Genomic DNA, 19,889 nt, shown 5'->3' with positions numbered 1-19,889 from the left:
CTTAAAAGTTGTCAATGCACACTGATTGTTTGTGTGGTTCTTAAAATTTGGGGACAGCATAAACTGCTGGTGTTGTTAGTTTTTTGCGTGTTGTTAAATGCTGGTTCTTTATATAATATTTCCAGGTGTTACTAAATTAATATGGTTTTTTATATAATTCCTTTGTAAGGTAGATGATCGTTTGTTTTTTTTTATTTCTAAATGTTGACCAAAATATAATTATTCTGACTTGTAATTCAGATATTGTTAAATAAGAGCCTACTTAATGCTTTTATTTATCTTTCCCTCTGTACATATTAGTTTACCAGGAGGGAACTGGAGAGGACACCTGACCAACATTAAAGACAGGTAAATGCAAAATTCTATTTGTAAGTGAGGTGTTGTCTTGATTTGTCTATATTGAACCCATCCTTCAAAAATATAAAAAATTGCATTCCTTCTATACAAAAGTATTTCAGTCCTTGAGAATATGAACCTTTGTTGTGACATATAATTTGGCAAACTCCAGTTTCCAACTCATACATTAAACAAGACCCAGCATGCACATTTGGAAAAGAGTTATGCTTAGCAGAGCCAAGACAGAAAAACACACTGAAAAATAAGAGGTGCCATTTTACTGTGTGGTTTATTTGTCTCCTGTTTAGGATTTAAAAACTTTTCTTTTTGGTTGGCTTTATAATACTGTTGTTTAACACGATCTATAGCAGAGCAGCTTTGGTGTGTAAAGTGTTCTCTTTTTGAAAACTGATACTGTTTGCACACTGCAGTTAATTTGTACAGATGAAAGATTTCTCCCTGTCTCATTTTCAGTGAAGACAAAATGGTTCTTAGGTTTTCACAGGTATATTTTGGGGGTGTGTTTCTATTACAATGCAGTTTTCTTAATGTCTGTAAACCGCTATTTTAAATGTTACTCTATTTGAAACTTTGTTTTATGCTTTTGTAGCAATTTGGCAATTATAAATGTGTTAATTATGAGAATGTCTTCAATGGATTATGGGGGTTTTAGGTGGTTTATAAAAATACTCTATGTTACATACTGTGAAGCAAAAGCACAATGTAGAGCCCACAGTTTTTGAACTCCTTGAAAGAACAGCAATAGCTCACTCTTTTAAGACTTGTTTGCTATAAAATAGATTATTATTCTGTAAGGATGTGTGTGGTACTGTACTGTGTTATAATAATTCATCATATTGTAGACAGCCTTTTCCAGCCTTTAAGAGTTTTAAAATTCTGAAGTCAGTTGTCTTGACTGAGAGCTAAGTCTGTTTTCTGTCTTACTGTCTCTGAACAGTTAAAGACTTGGAGAGCTAAACTAACTTAGATCACCTCGCATTTTATCATGGGTTAAGAATCTGTGAACAAAATCGTGACAAGTGGTTCCATAGTGGTTATTTTGTTAGAACTGTAAGAACACTTTATTTTGAACTAAACAAGTTTGAGGTAGCCTACTTGTATAAGTATTTGAATAAAATTGAAATGGTTTCAAGAAAATAAAAAGAATATAAGAGCTAGTGCCTTTAGTAGGTTTTGGTTGCATCTCAGAAAGAGTACAACTGATTTTCTGATGATTGTACTGTGTTGGGGTTCTTTTAAAGAATTGTGCTCATATACAGACTATTGATGAGTTAGTAATATTTAAAGAATTTCTCATTGAAAAGCCTTTTTCCTTTTATTTTCTTGTTTCGCTATTATTGCAGTGGACAATGTCCAGTTTGCAAGCATCAGCTGGAGGACAGCAATCTCACCGAAGAGGAATACAGTAATCTCAGTGAGAGAATAATAAGGGATGTGATACATGGAACTGACACTTTTAGAAAGACAACTCCAAAGGTAGGTCTCTTACACTGTCAGGTTCATTGGCTAGACGTAATGTTCAGTATATATACATGTATATATATACAGGTAATGTTCAGGCACTTTGAGAACACCAGAAATTTTTTTCTTTGCTTTAAGCATTGGTAGGTTGTTAGATAGGCCATAAAGTATCCTGTGTGTATCCAGTTGTGTTTATAATTTGCATCTAAATCTCAACATCTTTCATACGTTACTTGTTCTTACGTTTTCAGCCAGCTGTTAATGGAAGCTGAAATAATTTAAATGTTGGGGGGTTTTACATTAAAAAATTAAAATCTTTTGATCTTCCGAAAGCTAAATTTTAAATATGGAATAAAACCTTGTGAATGGAACAAAATAAGACATCTTGAGCTTGCAAAAAAGTAAAATAATTGGTTATAGTTTTGTTCTGTCACCTTTTACAACCCACCAACCTATCAACTGCTCCTGAATTTTAAAGAAACACTTTCATATTTATAATTACAGTATACAGTATTAAGCTTTTCAAAGGTCATGGTAAACATATGAGAGGGCGCAATTTCAGACACTACAGTCTGTTGCAGTTCTGTGACTTCACTAAAGCTTTTGACACTGCCTCCCAAAGCATTTTCCTGCGGAAGCCCATGGCTTGGACAGGTATGCTCTCCCCTGGGTGAAAATCTGTCTGGATGGTCAGGCCCAGAGAGTGGCTGTGAAAGGAGCTACACCCAGTTGGCAGCCGGTCACCAGTGGGGTTCCCCAGTGCTCAGTGTTGGGACCAGTCGTGTTTAACACCTTTGATGATGATCTGGACGAGGGAATCAAATGAATCCTCTGCAAGTTCACAGACAGCACCACGTTGCGTGGGAGTGTTTATGAGCTGGAAGGCAGAAAGGTTCTGCTGATGGATTGGATAGACTGGATCAGTGGATCAAGGCCAACTCTATGAGGTTCAACAAGGCAAAGTGTCAGGTCCTGGACTTCTGTCAGAGTAACTCCAGGCAGTGTTACAGACTGGGGACAAAGTAGCTGGAAAACTGCCCAGCAGAAAAGGACCTTGGGGTGCTGCTTGACAGCAGCTGGACATGATCCAGTGTGTGTGCCCAGGTGGCCAAGAAAGCCAATGGCATCCTGGCCTGTATCAGAAATGGTGTGGCCAGCAGGACCAGTGCAGTGATTGTTCCCCTGTACTCAGCACTGGTGAGGCCACATCTCTGTTCCTGCATCCAGTTCTGGGTCCCTCACTATGAGAAGGACATTGAAGTGCTGGAGCATATCCAGAGAAGGACAATGGAGCTGGTCAAAGGTCTGGAGAGTAAGTCATATGAGGAGCAGCTGAGGGAGCTGGGGTTGTTCAGCCTGGAGAAAATGAGACTCAGGGGAGACCTTACTGGTCTCTACAAGTACCTGAAAGGAGGCTGCAGCCAGGTGGGGGTTGTTCTCTTCTCCGTGGCAACCAGCAACAGGGCAAGAGGACATAACATCAAGCTGTGCTAGCGGAGACTGAAGCTGGACATGAGGAAGAATTTCTTGACTGAAAGGGTGATAAAACATGTAATGGGTTGCCCAAGGAGGTGGTAGAGTCACCATCCCTGGAGGTGTTCAAGAAACGACTGGATGAGACACTGAGTGCTGTGGCTTAGTTGACAAGGTGGTGATCAGTCACAGATTGGACTTGATGATTTTGGAGGTTTTTTCCAACCTTAATGATTCTATGATTCTATTTCTGACACATTTTGTGTGGAGATAACACATTTGGTGGTAGCAATACTGAACAAAGCTGAGCCCCACTAGATGGAGCCCACACCACATCTCGGGGCAGGTTTGTTTTATCTCTGAGTATTGATTGGGCGTTTGCTGCAGCTGGCACCTCAGTTCTTTACCAGCTTTGAAAATACGGAAGAGGACACCAGGTTTATTCTTCAGACTTTCTGCAGGCACAGACATTAAACATGTTTATCAGTTACAGAAACTTGAAACAGTCTTGGGGTATTTGTAATACATGCAGCCTATTGTGTAGTCATCTAATTTCCACACAGATCTAATTATCAGTTCTGGACTTCTGATCTGATCTACCTGTGAATTGTACAGGAGAATAAAATTCTCCTTAAAAATATAGCATTCATTTTAAGTATTTATTAGTACTGGTGTTCTATAATATAATAAAATAAACAAAAGGCTGTGTTCTATTGAATGCTGTATGGCTTGAAAATTTCAAATGGATCAAGTAGACAGGGCTAGGTTGGCAGTACCAGTTGAAGGTGGAGAGATTTAGGAAGGGAGTTCTGTGTAACAGGACTTTCACACACAATCTGAAGAGTAGTAGAAATTATGTTGCCCTGTGTGAGAGCCTGATTGATTAAATGCATACAGTCTAAATGCATAAAGTCTGCTTCCTCAGTGAATTTTGAACATGGATGTGGGGGTAGTGGCAAAACAGTGTCATAATGTATCAGATGTTTCCAGAAATAAATTTGGGACTTTTTAGTGCCTTTGTGCTATGAAAGCAGACATGTGGCGATGAAAATATGCTGCCCATTTTGGGTATGTCAGACTGTGTGACTTCTGCAGCCAGGGGCTTCCAGAGGGGAACTAGGTGATGAGGCTGAAATAAGGATGTGAGTAAATACATCTGAGAAGGTGGGGGGGGGGGGGATTTCATTTTCCAGTCAGTAATTTTTTTTGTAGTGGCTGTAATTCAAATAGGAAACTTTAGCTTTGTATTCCTTCTTTTCTCCTAACTAGTTTTCTTTAGTGGATCTATATTTCCTGCAATGAAATGATTAATCAGGGAAACAGTTTGAGTTGCTTTGAGTTCTAAATATTTTTTCCAACAGTGTTTCAAATTGAATATATAAATGCATTTGGAATCTTTTTTTCTTCACCGAGGAATAGTCTTTTGTTTTACTTTTGCAACGGCATCATTGCATTATTTTATTTCCATCACTTAAGAATAAATGTGTTCAGAGTGAAAAATGAGGAGCAAAGACTTGGTTTGTTGAAGATCCCCCAAAAGTAGTTTGTTGTGCAGTGATTAAAAAAAATAAGTATTTTTTGTAATTAGTTTTCGAAAAGAAAATCAAACAACATAGGTTTGTACATCAGAATAGAAGTGAACAATATTTACAAATATGTTGAAAAGATGGCTTGCATGAACTATAAAACTGATTATCTGTAATAAATGTTACACATTAAAAATAGGCATCAATTCAGATCCTTATGCATAGCTTCTGGAAGGTCTATTAGGATGTCATATGATGATCTAATACAGCCTTGCAGGCTGCCATAGAAAGGAAACAGTTATAGTAAGACTGTCACCTTTTGTACCAAAATTCTACGTGATATTTTCTGTCAGATGCTTGTTTACCCTGGCTGCATTTAATTGGGAGCTATGCCATTGAGCCTGAGAGGATATAATTGGTATGCTGAGAGGCAGAATCAACTTTTGCTGTGATGACTTTCATGTTGCAGCTGCTCCTGGGTGTTTACGCAAATGCTGTAATTTCATTCCCTTTGTGGCTCCTACATACCTCTGATAGGCCTGAAAGGGCTGTTGTGCAGTGGGAAGGAAGCTCATGGGAGACATGTATATGCTGTCGAGAAGGCAGGAAGAGATGGGGTTGTGCTCATGTGAATTCCCACACCAGATCTGAGCTAAGCAGGGATTTTACATATTCTTCTAGAACATAAGAAGACGAGCAAGAGGAAGTAGCCCATTCATCTCAGAGTTCTTTTGCAACTGAATGAGGTCGTGCTATTTCCAAGGAACCTTGAACATAAAATTCTAACTCTTACCTTTTAGATTGATACTTTTTTTTCTGTAAAGCTTTGGTTCTCCTTCCAACTCCATGATTTGCCCCTAAGTGACCCAAAGGGGGCTTAGGTTATATGTCAGTCCTGTTCTGAATGTGGCGCAGTATAGCCTGGGATAAGTGTGCCATTTACCTCCTCTACCTCTAATCCCATGGATGTTAGCTGAGTCCTGCGCCGGCAGTGCCCGCTGTGGGCAGAGGCTGTGAACGGGCAGCGCATGCACATCGCAGCCAGTGCCTGCAAGCACCTTCCTGTTCCTGACGGTGCCTCCCAAGGCTACAGCCACGGGAGTTCCTGGCTCGGGGGTTATTTGTAAACTCAGAGGCGCGTGTAACAGAGGCCAGACATACTGTGTGCAGTCCAGGGTACATAGAGATACCATACACAGTACTGAGAAAAGCCATCCTGTTTAGAAGGGTTTGAAGGGGATTTCCAGGCTTTGAAACTGTAGGGGAAATAATCAACCTGTTGGGCATAGCAGCAAATAGATTTAAGAGTGCTCCACCAAGGCGCCTTAAAAAAAAGAACTGTCTGGATTTCAGTTGGACAGCTGAATTTTATTTCTCACACATAATGTTCATTCCTGTGTTTTTCTTCTGATACCAAGAAACATTGCTGAAAACAAAGCAACCCCCATGATGTATTTTATGAAACTGTTAAAAATTGAATGTTTTCACTTCTCTAAAATACACCCTGTTTGATAACAGGGGTAGTTACATTAGTGTAGTATAATATTCTGTTTATCAGAATTTGCTGTTTCCTTGCACTTGAGGATGTTGTTAAACAAGAGAGGAAGCACTGCTTTTTGTGCTGTACAAAGCTTAAAGTATTGTGACTTCTTCTGGAAAAAAATATATGTTGAGTACTGTAGTTTTATATTTTTAAATTTAACTACTCTCCACCATTCCTGATATGAACAAAAACATTATTGTTCAGAGGAAGTGACAAACAGCCTTTTCTGCAGTGATTTGAATACGTTTTACTGGATTTTTTAATTCTTGTTTTTGAACTCTGTACATTGGCAGGAACATAATAGCTTTTCTTGTATTTGTCAGTCCTCTGTGAATTCACTCATGTATCTCCTTTGTATGTTAGATTACTTTGGGTTTTTGCATTTAGATAGTAAACCTTTTGGATGGTTTGAGAATTTGACTAATGCCATGATTTTTATTTCTAGTTGCAAACATATTTCTTTCTTAGACTTGAGAAGAAAAATGTTCAAGAGATTAATTTTTTTCTGTGATTTTAAACTTGTCATATACTTAGAACTGTTATAGACATTAAAATTATTTCAAAATACTCATGTGGATTACTCTCATTGATCTTACTGCTTGTTTAACTATATTTTCTTTGTTTTGAAATGTTTATTTTTGTTGTCATGTTTAACATAGTATCTGTAAATACTAATAATGAATTCTTTCCCTCATTTTTGTTGTGGTCTTGAAGCTTGTAATCTGTATGTACAGTGGTATGGGAAGAAAAAGATGTATTTCTGTTCTATGAATCTATAAATGTATTTACAGAAGCTGAAATAGTATTGTCTTACCAAAAAGTACTATTTTCATATTTATTACTGCTGCTTTTACAAATACTTCTCACTGTGTAAATCAGACTTTTGATGTCTGAAGGTACACTTACTTAAAAAAAAAAAAACAAACAAACCAAAACTTTAAATTAATTAATTAAGGTAGCAAAACTAGTAATTTTGTTTCTTGCTTGCTTTTTCAAACAATAATTCCTACAGTTCTGCTTTTTTACAACCAACCTCTTGCTTTACTGTAATATTCTAGGCTGAGAGTTACATTTCATGAAATGTTATTTCATAATTTAGCCAGTTAGCATAGTCAGGGCTATGTGTGGGAAAAGGTGATCCCCGTAGTCTTACCTGCAACCATTCTCATTCCATTTCCTGGCTGCATTTTCATGCCAGGACAGTCCTCTGTGTTGTAACCTCAGCAGAGGGACTGGTGGAGACTAAAAACTGTTGTATGGGCTGAATTCATTCACTGTCTTTCTCCATGTGCTGACATGTGTGCATAGGTAGTTGCGGGAACAAAGCCAGGAATGAATGGCTGAGGAAAGGGAGAAGGTGGAAACATCCCTTTCTGGGGCACCACTGGTATGTACCAGTATAAGATGGTGGTGAAATAGTGCATGAGCTGGTGTGGAATACAAAAAAAATCACAACTCTTTGTGCTTTTGCCAAGATATGAATGGACTTGAGCCACTCACACCCTAGTGATTAAACAATAAATTATTTAAAAACTCTTAAATTCTTTACATCAATATAAATTCCGTCATGGATTTGGTTATAGCTGGCTTTTTCTTTTAGTTATTATAGTCAGTGTGCATCCATTTGTGAAGAAAAGATTTTTTAATAGAAGGTGCAGTGAATAATTTTTAAAGGTTGCATAGTTTGCATTCCTGTGTTTTCCCAGTAAGGCAATGAATGGAATCAGGTGAGTTTTTTAAAATTCCCTTTTCTTTTGTTCATGGTGTGAAACAGGATATCACTGGAGCCACTGTGAGCGCTGTGCTGTGCGTGTGGGGGGAAGTCCTGCAGTGAGGTAACAGCCCTGCTGTATTGCAGTTCTTCTGTGCAGAACCTGAGCCTTATGGAAGGTCACGTCAATAAGCAATACAAAATGTGGTTTTAGTTTAGTTCCTTCACTTTGAGTCATGTTTTCGAGTACATAAGGAAAATGGTCTTTTCCTTTAAAACTTTGTGAGATGACGCCAGTCAGAACAAGTTAGAAATCACTGTAAGGTTTGCTGTGTTTGTTTTGGTGCTCTTACCTGGAGGGGGGTGAGGGGGAGAGAGAGAGAGAGAGAGAGAGAGAGATGTGTTTTGTTACTTGTTGGCTTATTGGAGGAAGTGCCCCTTGTCCTGTTGAGCAGGATGTTTCCAAGTAAATGCTTCTGTGGCATACACCACATGTGGGGGATGTGTAGAACAGGGTATGTGTTGCAGTCTCCATTTGGAAGGGTAAGCCTTTGTGAATAGCTTGCTTTTTTTTTTTTTTTTTTTTTTTTTTTGCCTAAACCAACCTGACTCTTGTGGATGGTCCTGTGCAGGGCTAAGAGTTGAACTCAGTGATCCCTGTGGGTCCTTTCCAGCTCAGCATATTCTAGGATTCTGTAAACTTCATGTCATCCTTGTACTGCATTGATGGTCATCGTGTCTGGGTTCTCTTGATTAGTTGTACCCTAGCTGCAGCTGTGCTCTGCTTGCTTCATTTACTGCTTAGAAAGAAAGCCTTTAATTTCTTCCAACAGTTAGCTAATGGGGAGATATCTTTAGGGAACTGTGAATGAATCATCTGTTTACTACTGTGGCTGAAGTAAGAGCTGCATAAAATCCAGACAAATCCCAATCCTTAAATGATCAGCATTCTTTGAATTGTCTACTTTCTCTCTTTGTAGTGGGTTGGTCTTGGTTGGACACCAGGTGCTCTATCACTCCTCTCAACAGGACAAGGTGTAGGGGTATAATGAGATGGAAAAACACTTGTGAATCAGGATAGAGATAGTTTATTAAAGCAAGAGCAAAGGCTGCATGCAGAAGTGAAGAAAAATAAAATATTTATTCTCTACTTGCCATTGACAGGTGATGTCCAGCCACTCCCTGGGAAGTAGAGCATCAGTATGCATAGCAGTTGCTCCAGAAAACAAAGGTCACTACAACAAATGCCCTCCCCTCGCCCCCTTCTTTCTCTTGGATGTTGTTCTGAGGAGGTGTCTTTTGGATGGGGTATCCCTTTGGTCAGGTTGAATCATCTGTCTTGGGGATGTCCCCTTCCAAGATTTTGCCCACCACCAGCCTACTGATGAGGGAGAATGTTGGAGACACAGCCTTAATGCTGTGGGGAACATTAACTCCAGCTCAGCCAGACCCAGTACACTCCTACTGTGTAAGTCTTTGGGCGTTTGTATTATGTCTGGATGAGGTAGCCAGCACCTTATTTCCAGGCTTTGCCCTTTTCCTTCCCGTGTCCAGAGAGGATGAGAAATATGGCAGCTCAAAAACTGGGGACGTCTCTCAGGGGATGAGACCTTCTCTGTCATTCTTAATGTTTGTTTTTTTGTTTTTTTTCTGGAAAACGAAAGAACACATTCTCATGTGTTGCTGGGGAAATATGGGTGGTGAGGAAAAAAATTAACTGACCCTTGGGATTTTTAGTCTGTCTGAGGCTTTTTATTGGAGTCTTCTGTAGTTGATGACATGAATTAAAGTTGGCCATTTGTCTTCTGCATTTTGCTATTAACTCCTCATTTCCCTGCCTGAGTAAGTCTTCTTGCCACCAGCAAACCATCCCTCCCCGTTTTGCAGAGTGTACACATAGAGAAGCAAAACAATTGAGCTGATCTGGGAGGCTGGCAGGGCAGGCTGTCTGGCAGGCATGTGTTGAGAGTGTTAGGAGACACGGACAGGAGGAGATGGTGTGGAAACCTGCAGTGGCCAAAGGAATGACACCAAAAAAGCTGCAGCATCTCCCCAGCTCCAGGAGTAAACCCCAGAGAGCCAGGAGATGGCCTTCTAAGGAGTGCTAAGCCTATCCTGGTGTGTCTCAGCAGGACTCTTCTGGCAGCCCTGCACCATCTGCTCTTCTGGGAGATGAGAGGCATCCAAGCCAAGAGTGGGCAGAGGAGAGTACAGACCTACTGAACCCCTCTGCTGCTTCCCCAACTCATGCTGTAGTAGTCCCTGAACAAAGCAGTCTACTCTGCCCATCAGGGAAAAACACCTTTTCAGGAACTGCTCTATAACCATTGTCATTTGAAGTAAAATACCACTTGAAAAATTCTCTGCAAAGTGCTTGTTTTGTATTGAACTGAGTCCATAAAGACAAGATTACTTGTACTGTTTGCTTCTTAAAAATGTCTTGACTGTAACTATGTTGCTTCAAATAATATTGCCCTTTGTTAGCATTGAGAAAATAACACTGTGTTGGAATGTTTACCATGTTTCACCTGCTTCTACTTTTTGTCTTTTCTTTTTTCACTCATCTTTGTCTCAGCTTTTCTATCTTAATTTCATTTGGGCTGCATGTGTTTTGCTTCTTTTCATCTCTCCCACATTTCGGACAGCCATCCAGTATTGCAGGGATGACTCTCCAGATTTTGAACCATAGGGAGGTCCATGGATGGTGTTAGCTTAGAAGTCAGGAATCCATATTGTTTGGTTTTGCACTTGTTTCTGCCTACTATCCCTGCCACTGCCTTTCCTAGTGACTTCCTTCTGTGTCTTGGTGTCCTTGTCAGGTGGTGATGAGAATTTTTATTCATCTATGGAAAATACATTAAGATTAGGGCACGGGGCTGGGGAAAATACTTCACAAGTGCCAACAATTTATTTTTATTTTAGATTATAATTTCCTTGTCCAGCGTTTTATACTTTCTCAATAGTAACATTTATTTAAGCCATGGAGAAATGAAAGATCACATAACAGGTGATTGATTCCTAGGGTGCTGGACTGAGCCCTGTGTTGTCTGTATTCTTATCACTGTGCTTTTGACTGGTGCACCTCTGTTCACCTGGAAATTATTCCTGAAATTTTAACAGCTGAGTGAGCCATCTTATCTTGCTTGGTTTGTACTCTTAGTACAAGTAGCCCTTTTCCTAGTATAATTTGTCATAAGCATTCCAACTAAATTTGAAGTGATCATTTGTTACTGCCTGACAGCATTGTATTTTCTGGAAAAATGAATTCTTTCTTTCTCCATGGAAGAATTCTATATGCTCTATATGTTTTTGGGTGCTGAGGCTGTGGTTTTTATTTAGATGTATGATGCCAAATTGCTACATGGAAGAAGGCAAGATGAGAAGAGTACTTCTTGAATCCTTTGCAGAAGGCATGAAATATTAATTGTTTTGAGTTCCTGTGAAAGTTAATTTATAGTCTGGACTGTGAAAGCTCTGTCAGTGATAAATAAATACTACTTGTTACTAGAAAGGTAATTTATGCAGCTAGGTCACTGCCCATGAGGATAACGCAGAGTTCTTGGTCTTATTAACAACAATCAGAAGCAAAAACTACAAATCTTATGCAAGTGTCTGAAAAAAAAAAGACTAAATCTTTCCCCCAAAATCAAGAGAGAAATTCCTGAAGATTTTATTATAGATTTGTAGTCTGTTCTTCTCTTACGGACTCTCAAACCTAAAGCAGTTGTGGTTTCCTTATGAGGGAAAAACTGGATGTTTTGCTCAATCAGTGCATTACATTTCTGACCTAGTCAGAAAGTTCATGGGTTTAGCCTTAAAGCCACTTGTTTCTGGCAGATGGAGTAGTATCTTTCTAAATGGATGTTTATTTAAATATTGACTGGCATTCAGAAATTTCATCATTCTTTCAGAGAACCTAAGTATGATCATTATTTTTTATTTGGATATGTTAAGAGCTAGTAGTGGTGAAACTGTCTTTACTGTCTACTGGACTGTAAAGTTGCTTTGTTCAGCAGCTTCTGTATGACAATGACTATAGTATGTATCTCTATAGAAGTGAACAGTTCAGATTGTAATTTCGAAAATTTGGATAACTGTCAAGTTTTGGGTTTCAGTTGTAATGTAATTTTTGGTTGTAATGGTTATATTGGAAGTATCCAGTGTAAGACATATGGCTTAAAAGATGGGGGTGGGTTTTCTTGGTGTGGTTGCTTTAGAAAATAATCAAGTAATGATGCAAAGTGCAGGCAACAAAGGAAAAGTGAGACATTTGGGCTTTGTTTCCTTTTTAAATAAAAAAATGGAATGGAATTTCTTTCTATTAAACTCAACATATTATTCACTGGTGTTTATTTATTTATTTATTTCAGGAATTGGAGGCCTTTCAAACATTTGTGGAAAATCGACTTCCTTTTGATATTGTTATTGATGGACTCAATGTTTCCCACGTAAAATCCAGAAGGATGCAGTGTGAAAATGTAAGTGCTGGTTAAATATTCATTAAGTGTTTTGTGTATACTGATTGTAAAACAGTGAGTGCCTCATTATTAGTTATCCTCTAGAGAAAATGAGAAAATACTTTGTTGCACGCTCACAATGAAGTTCAAAGAGTTATCTAAGTTTCACAAATTCAAAATTATTAGTGGGAAGATGGCTCTTATATATTTGCCTGTATTAGCTGTAAAATGTTGTACATTTCCTCATGTATTCAGTGTTTTTAGTTACAGCTAAGGTATCAATAATAACATTATTGCACAAACACTGTGATTGTGTAAGTTTTCATAGTAATAGGGATTTGGGGGAACTGGATAAATCTGATGTGTAGAAAATTTAGTGTAATATAGTTATGCTTGTAAAAGTTGTCATTAAAATAACCCCTTGCTTAGTTCAAACCACACTCTGTACACATTTAAACATTATTTCACTTCTTATTGCTTTGAGACTTGAGTCCTGTTTGACAAGGGTAGCTCAAACTGGCTTCAGTTCTTTCCACTTGATTTGTAGAAGAAAAATTCTGCTCCTTTGTCAATACCTATGTTTGAGAATTCTTGATATTCCCTTGTAGCATTTCACTAAGAATTGACTTAAGGTTATTCGGGATTTTTTTGTCAATCGAATTTACTTTAAATTAGGAGTAGCAAAGTAGCTGCTCACACTTATTCCAAAGCCACAATTTAAATTTTCACACTCTCAAAATTAAAATGAATTTATAAATTATCTTGATAATAAAAGAAGAAATTCACTTTTACTAATTACAAGAAATACATTTTTGTTCTAAGAATTACTTTAAAGCTATTGTTAGGAAGTAATGTATACTCATATATGTAGATGAAAGTGAGCTAGGGAGGTTAGATAAACTTGCTGAAAGATGTTTCAGAGTGGCAGTGTAGTTTCATGAGATACTGTCTCACAAAGAGAGCACTTTACTTACTACAAAAACAGCAAAAAAAGTTAACTAGTTGTTTGGGTGGGATCAGGGAGGAAGTTTTGATTATCTAAGAATTCCAGGCAGAACATAGTGGCACAATGTTTTAACATCTAGAAAGACAGGTCAATGCTGCCAAAGATGAGGAGGGGAAAAGAATAGCCTTCCTCAGTGCATGCCTTTCCCACTGTGGGAGCTCTAAGCAGGATTCTGAATGGTTTGTAGAAACTGGAGGCAATTGAGCAAAGAACCAACCTGGTTTGGGCAGATAATTACTCCTGATTTCTGATCAGAAATCTTACTAGGAGATGCTAGCATGCTGAACAGCATAAATTGCCTTTGAGTTTCTCCTTAGCTTGGGCTGTAATGGAAGCACTTTGGGATCCATGATGCCAAAGAGCTCCAGGAGGACTCTATGGAGGCTTCAACTTTTATATAGGTTGTTCCATATAGGTACAGGTCAAATTTCTCTTGAATCCCAGCTGTTTACTGATTAGGAAGATTATGGGCAGACCTGCCTTTCCTTCCTACATAACAGAACAGTAACTTGGTCTCACGCCAGCTTGTCCAGAAGAAGGTTCTTTTAGCTCAAATTTACTTGTCCTATGAGTTAGGTTGCTGTGAATGATTATTACATTTTGTCATGAACAAAAATGCTAATCATTGGGGCTTCTGCCAGTCTTTTGCTGCTCCTGTTTTCTGGATCCTGTTGTTGGGAGTATGGAGAGATGAGAGATTGCAGAAACCCATTATTTCTGCCATAGACCTGTAGATACTCACTGGCTGAATAGTACCTGTTTTGGCATGGGAAGTGTATATTTGCACTCTAAACAACAAAATAGCTCCTTCACATCCCAAAAGAAATAATATTCTAGGCACATGGACTACTAAAGACTTTTCCCTGCATTGATCCTCTCAATGAACTGAGATACTTTTAATTTTTTAATGCTACATGTCATTATACACAATTACAGTATTAACTATTGAGTTTCTAGTTTTTTCCAAGTGGAAACATAGTTTAAATGTGAGATCATGCTGGATGCTAGCAGATCCTTTTATTTCTTCATGACTCTGAACTTCTGTGTTGTACCATGTCAGAAAAGGACTATGTTTTTGTTCTTATTTTGGATACTTCTGACAAGAAGCATGCATTCTTGTTTTCTGACTTTTTCCAAGACTGCTAAAAACAGAAAGAAACCCACAAAGCAGAGCAATCCTTTCTTCTGTCTACAAACTCTTTTCAGATGAGGGAAGGGAAGGCCACACTAATCTGTTCACGTGTTGCTTTTCTGGTTATGGTGTTGCTGCCAAGTAGTCTCCCATCTGTGCATGCTGACCTCCCTGAATGCTGTAGTCTGTGCTTTGAGGGCTGGCTCTGCCACAAAGCATCCTCTTCTGGAGGCTCCAATCCTCACGCCTGTGACAGCCGAACGGAAAATGTGGAGTGGCACATATGGGGCATTTACAGCCTGCCTTACGAAGTTCTTCAGTCTACACAGGAAACACAGTGCTGAACTGAGAAGATGGAGAGGAGAAATAATGTGAGAGAAGTGGGAGGCAGAGCACAAGGAATGGGAGAAGCCAGGAGTGAAGGCTACTGAGGTCAAGCTGGCTGGCTAGGGTAGCATGACAGTCCCATTTTGAAGAGAGGTATGCTGTGACTTCTGCTTGATGAGAGAGGTAGTAAATGAGCAGTGTTTCTGAGGACCTATGTTAAAGTTTCCAGCTTGTCAAAATCTAAATTATTTAACTTGTCAAAAAGCTAAGTTATTTTGAGTCTCCTGGTATGGGTCAGTCTGTGTCTTTTCAAGGGTTGATTACTGCATCTGTTAGACCCAGTCAGGATTGTTTTATAAACTTTTCTGGTAGAGTATGTAGTTAGTATGCAACATGGTTGAAAGAGAAAATGAGATTGTTGCTGTATTTCTAACACACTCTTAAGTGTTACTATTTGCAAATTACTAGTTTATTTGGAACCTGTCCCTTATGTGATTTAGAGAGAATGGCAAAATAAAGGGTGTTGTTAAACACAATAGAAGGCCCAAGATTTATGTGACAAAAACATGGTAATTTAAATGCATTCTGGTCTTAATTTAAATTTAACAAAAAGTACTGTTTAACTTCATGACTTAGCTTTCAGAACTGCAGATGTTCTGCTGAAGACCAAGACTCTAGCTAACTCTTAGTCATATGATTAGAATAAGAAAACATTGATGAATTTTTCCTCTCTGTTTCAAACAGAGAGGAAATGGAATTTGCAATTCCATTTAGCATGCCTTAGGCATCTTGGGGAGTGGCTGGGTTGTGTGGCAAGGCACAGGTACCTTGAGGGATAAGAGGAGACAGAAAACAAGCAAAAGTTGAAGGTCAAATTTTTACTCATTTAATTCCCAAAGTGTTCTGACATTCTAGAAAGCTAGGTATGTGATTTCCCAGGCAACTTCAGTCCTTACAGCCAGCACTTAGCAAATCATCATGAATATTATTGACTTGACAGATGTACTGGAACATCCTGTGGCGGTTTCTCTGGTTTATGACACTCTTGGTTTGTAAATATAATCCCCAATTGCCCTTTTGTCCAAGTGGGTTTTATTCTTGGTCTGTTTCCTGGTAGAAATTATGATGTGGCTATATCAATTACTTAATATCTGAAAAAAAAAACCCAAAAAACAAAAGAAGGAGGCAGCATGAAGATGGGAACAAAGATTTTTTGAGGGCTAGGGAATGGTGAGCCCATTTGATTTGAAGGCACTGCATACATAGTGACTGTAAAACCACAACAGTGGACACCACCTCCTTTCAACTCTTTGCTTCCTTACTGTAGCATTTTAAATTTGACATTAAAGTTGACTCCTTATTAAAGGACATTATGGAATGAAAATTATTTTTGCTATATAATCAATAGAAAAATATTCCAAACCTCCCTAAAGTCTAACATCATTCAGCCTTGTCATCTGCTGCTGTAAGACTGTACCTGATGGGTATTGCCTGACTGAGTCAGTCACTGTACTGCAAACATGTGGCTTGCAAACAGAGCTATCCTTGCAGTTTAACTAAGCAAAGTTGATTCAGGCTGTATCATGACATGTATGTATCTCCAGATGTATCTGATTACATAAATCCTTACCCAACACAATCACATTTGGTACTCTCTGTAGTGCTCTCACCTTTCACCTTGTAAAGGTCAAGAGAGGGAATTTCCACACACTAATTGTTCATTTCTCCTACTAAACAAACTGTTACATAGTTTTTAAATTGATGTTTTCCTGTTTATGACAATTTTCTGCAGAAGTATCCTTTTGAAATGAGAGGGAATCCCAGTGCAAGCATAGTTAGGCTCTAGAGACTGCTCTTGGGTGGCAGAAGAGGAGTGAAGGCACTTTGCTCTGCTTCAGCTACCCCTGAACTGTGGAGGACCAGGGTGGGAAGTGAGAGAGGGGTGACAGAGCATGATCTGCAAGAACAGCCTGAAGAATATTTTGCTCTTCTTAATTTACAATGAGTTTGGTACATTGTAAATTAAGTATGCAGCCAGGTGCTTTTTTTTAGCTGTACCCATCTGGTGTTAGAAGTAACTGAATATATATTTCAAATGTGTGTCGGATCAAAGCTAACTCACTATTCCATTTTTCAAACAGTTTGGCAGTTGGGGTCAGCTCTGCCCTAACTTTACCCACTCTAATCTCTGTATTAAACTCAGACATCTAACCGACTGGTAAAATAGTTCCAGATTGAGTTACTCAGGGCTGACAATGCACAAAGGAATAGTTTTTGCTCTTGGCAGATAATTCAAAGTGGTTCCTCCTAAACTTAATCAGCACTTCTATAAATGGACTACATGAGTTTGTATAATTCCCATATAAATTGCAGTAGGCCTGTAGAATAGCTGAGGAAGCCAGATCCTTGCTGTTCCTTCCCATCCCAATCTGCTGGCAGCAACCAGCATACCACATCTCTGGCCTGACGCAGCAGTCAGCTCCTGCCAGGAAAGCCACCAGACCTGCCCCCTGCACTTCTCACAGGCTGTGACAAAAAGCCAGGCTGTGACTGCTGTAACTGGGAGTGCTCTGTGGCAGGTGCAGGGGACACCTCATGTTTTGCATCTGTTTCTCATCTCTTCCAGGGAAAGAGCAGCAGGCTTGTTAAGTGGAGTTTGCCCTCTGAATTGGGGAAGGGACTAAGAGAATTTTGCAGTAATAATACTTGTGTGTAAACATATTGTTGCATTTTCTTTTTCTGTATGTTAAAGATCTAAAATAATATTTAACATGAGGATTCAAGGTTTAAAACTAACATTATTATTATTTTAGTTATTCTAGTGGTTCTGTAGTAGTTATTCCTGGACTCCTGGCTACAGCAGCAGTGGAGAAAAGAGGGTGTGAAGAGAGGTTGCAGTCTTGGAAGAAAAGCTGATAGTGAAAAAAAAGTTTCATCAAGATAAGGGAGAAAAATAGAACACAGGATAGTAGTCTACAGGAAAATGGTGAATGGTCCTGTTAAATGTTTGAAAATAAACAGCTTTGGCCACAGAATTAAAGAACCTTGATGAATTACACTTTGTGAATTCAGCTCAGAACCATTGCTTTGGTATGTACTGTATTCAATTTGCAAGGCTTATTTTCCAAATATAAAGACAATTATCAAGACAAAAAACCACCCCAACTCTACAAATAAATGCACAATTTTTAAAAAGAAGGGGGAAAAAAAAGAAAACCAGGGCATCTATGACCCATGAGTCTCCTGGCTTAATAACCCAAATCAATTTTGAAACATAATTTTGCTTCTTTGAAATCTCCCCTTAATGCCTATAAATCCTCTATGATGAAACAAGGAGAGCAAAAAACATATTTGAGCTTGTAGTGTTTGAGAAAAATAGTGAATACAACTTTCTCTCCCAAGTTCCAGTTACTAAACCGTTTTTGAGGCCATGAGACACACAAAAAAATCATCTCCTGTGCATACAAGTATAGTTGACAAATACACACACTAGTATGCTTAGGTTTTCATGTGGTAATCTTTACAAGTCTTCAAGTCAGTCTTAACCGTGCAACATGCATAAAAGATCTTCTGTACAGTTATTGAGACAGTGATACTTTGTACAAAACATTAGCTCCACTCTATGAGCTGTCCTACAAAGCAAGCAGTTATTAATAAATTTGACCCCAAAAACTCATCCATGGGAAAGAATTTTTTTCTTCTCTGACTCCTTTGGCAGCATCTGTGATTTGTTCAAGTACTTTACTGTCTGTAAATGAAGCAAGAATGAAGTAGATCCATGAGTCATTCTCTGTTTGGAATCAATACATCCAACAGAGGTCTTATTTGTCATACTGTGACAGTTCATCAATTCTGCCTCCGACCACCTCTTGTCTTACCACTCAACAAAGCAGTCAGACATGTTTGTTCATTTGCTCTCAGCCTTTTCTCTCTCTTCTTTTTTTTTCCTGTCTTCTAATGGTGGTTCAAGTTTGCATTTCCATGATAACAAAACATTTGGCCTTTTGCTCAGGTTTGGAGAGATTTTTATCTTTGCAACATGTGTTTCATTCTTTAGACCTGTACTTTCATTTCCTATAAGTATTGCACAAACTGTAAAGATGAAGATTTTTGGTGTTTTCATTGAAAATCACCTTTACTGTCTGTGTAACATGATCTTAGAAGAGAAAGAAGGTCAAGCAGTAAAGGGTACTCTTGAAACTTCACCTGTTTTTAGTGTTAGAGATTCATGAGTGAAATATTCAGCATTGCATCCATATCTCATCAGTTAATTTCTGGGGGTTCCTTAGATATCCCAGCAGAAGAACTCAGTTCTTCTCTGAAGACACATCTCAGAGATCAATACCAATCTGCAGAAATCTTTTCCCTCTCCTTCTATGTTGGTGCCATCCTAAAATAGCATAGCCCAAGCTCAAGAATTTTGGTCACCAGATGCAGAAGAACAAGGCTGTTAAACTTCCCAGGAGAGCTGAAGGAGATAGACTCAGTTGCCAGTGAAACCTGGAGGGAAGGCCTGGCCTGCAAGTGCTCCTCTCCCTGCAGCTTTTCTGAAACCTGGCAGTTCCTGATTGTGGCTAAAAGAGAAATAAAAGAGCATTTAATATGTTCATCTTTGTATACCTTTACACTGTAAGTGCAGATGTACTGGACATCAGTGTCAGAGGTTCCAGAAGTACTATAGCTGGTTGGCATGGATGCTTCTACCGAGGAAACGCCCGTGTTGCCTACACACCTTGAGCCACCAAGTCTGGCTCTTCCCATAACGGTGTGCTCCAGTGTCCCTCACTGCTTCTGCAGCACTGGGACAGGAGAGTAGGAGGTAGATGGGACATTTTAAGAAGGGAAACACAAGGTCAGACTTGTGAATACAGGGGAAACTTTCTCAAAACTTCTGAA

At 38.8% G+C, this 19,889-nt stretch overlaps 1 protein-coding gene across 2 annotated transcripts in view; it reads left to right on the top strand.

Annotated features, from left to right (window-relative positions):
• Positions 1 to 19,889, top strand: part of PRORP (protein only RNase P catalytic subunit) — a 39,080-nt gene that overhangs the window by 2,745 nt on the left and 16,446 nt on the right. For both annotated transcript variants that reach the window (XM_068192917.1, XM_068192916.1), the window contains 3 exons: positions 301 to 348; positions 1,701 to 1,833; positions 12,442 to 12,549. In XM_068192917.1, coding sequence (XP_068049018.1) covers positions 301 to 348; positions 1,701 to 1,833; positions 12,442 to 12,549 — 289 coding nt within the window. The remainder of the gene's footprint in view (positions 1 to 300; positions 349 to 1,700; positions 1,834 to 12,441; positions 12,550 to 19,889) is intronic.

Source organism: Anomalospiza imberbis, chromosome 6, assembly GCF_031753505.1.
Source record: "Anomalospiza imberbis isolate Cuckoo-Finch-1a 21T00152 chromosome 6, ASM3175350v1, whole genome shotgun sequence".
In the NCBI taxonomy this organism is placed as follows: domain Eukaryota; kingdom Metazoa; phylum Chordata; class Aves; order Passeriformes; family Viduidae; genus Anomalospiza; species Anomalospiza imberbis.
This window is presented reverse-complemented; position numbering and strand designations above follow the sequence as displayed.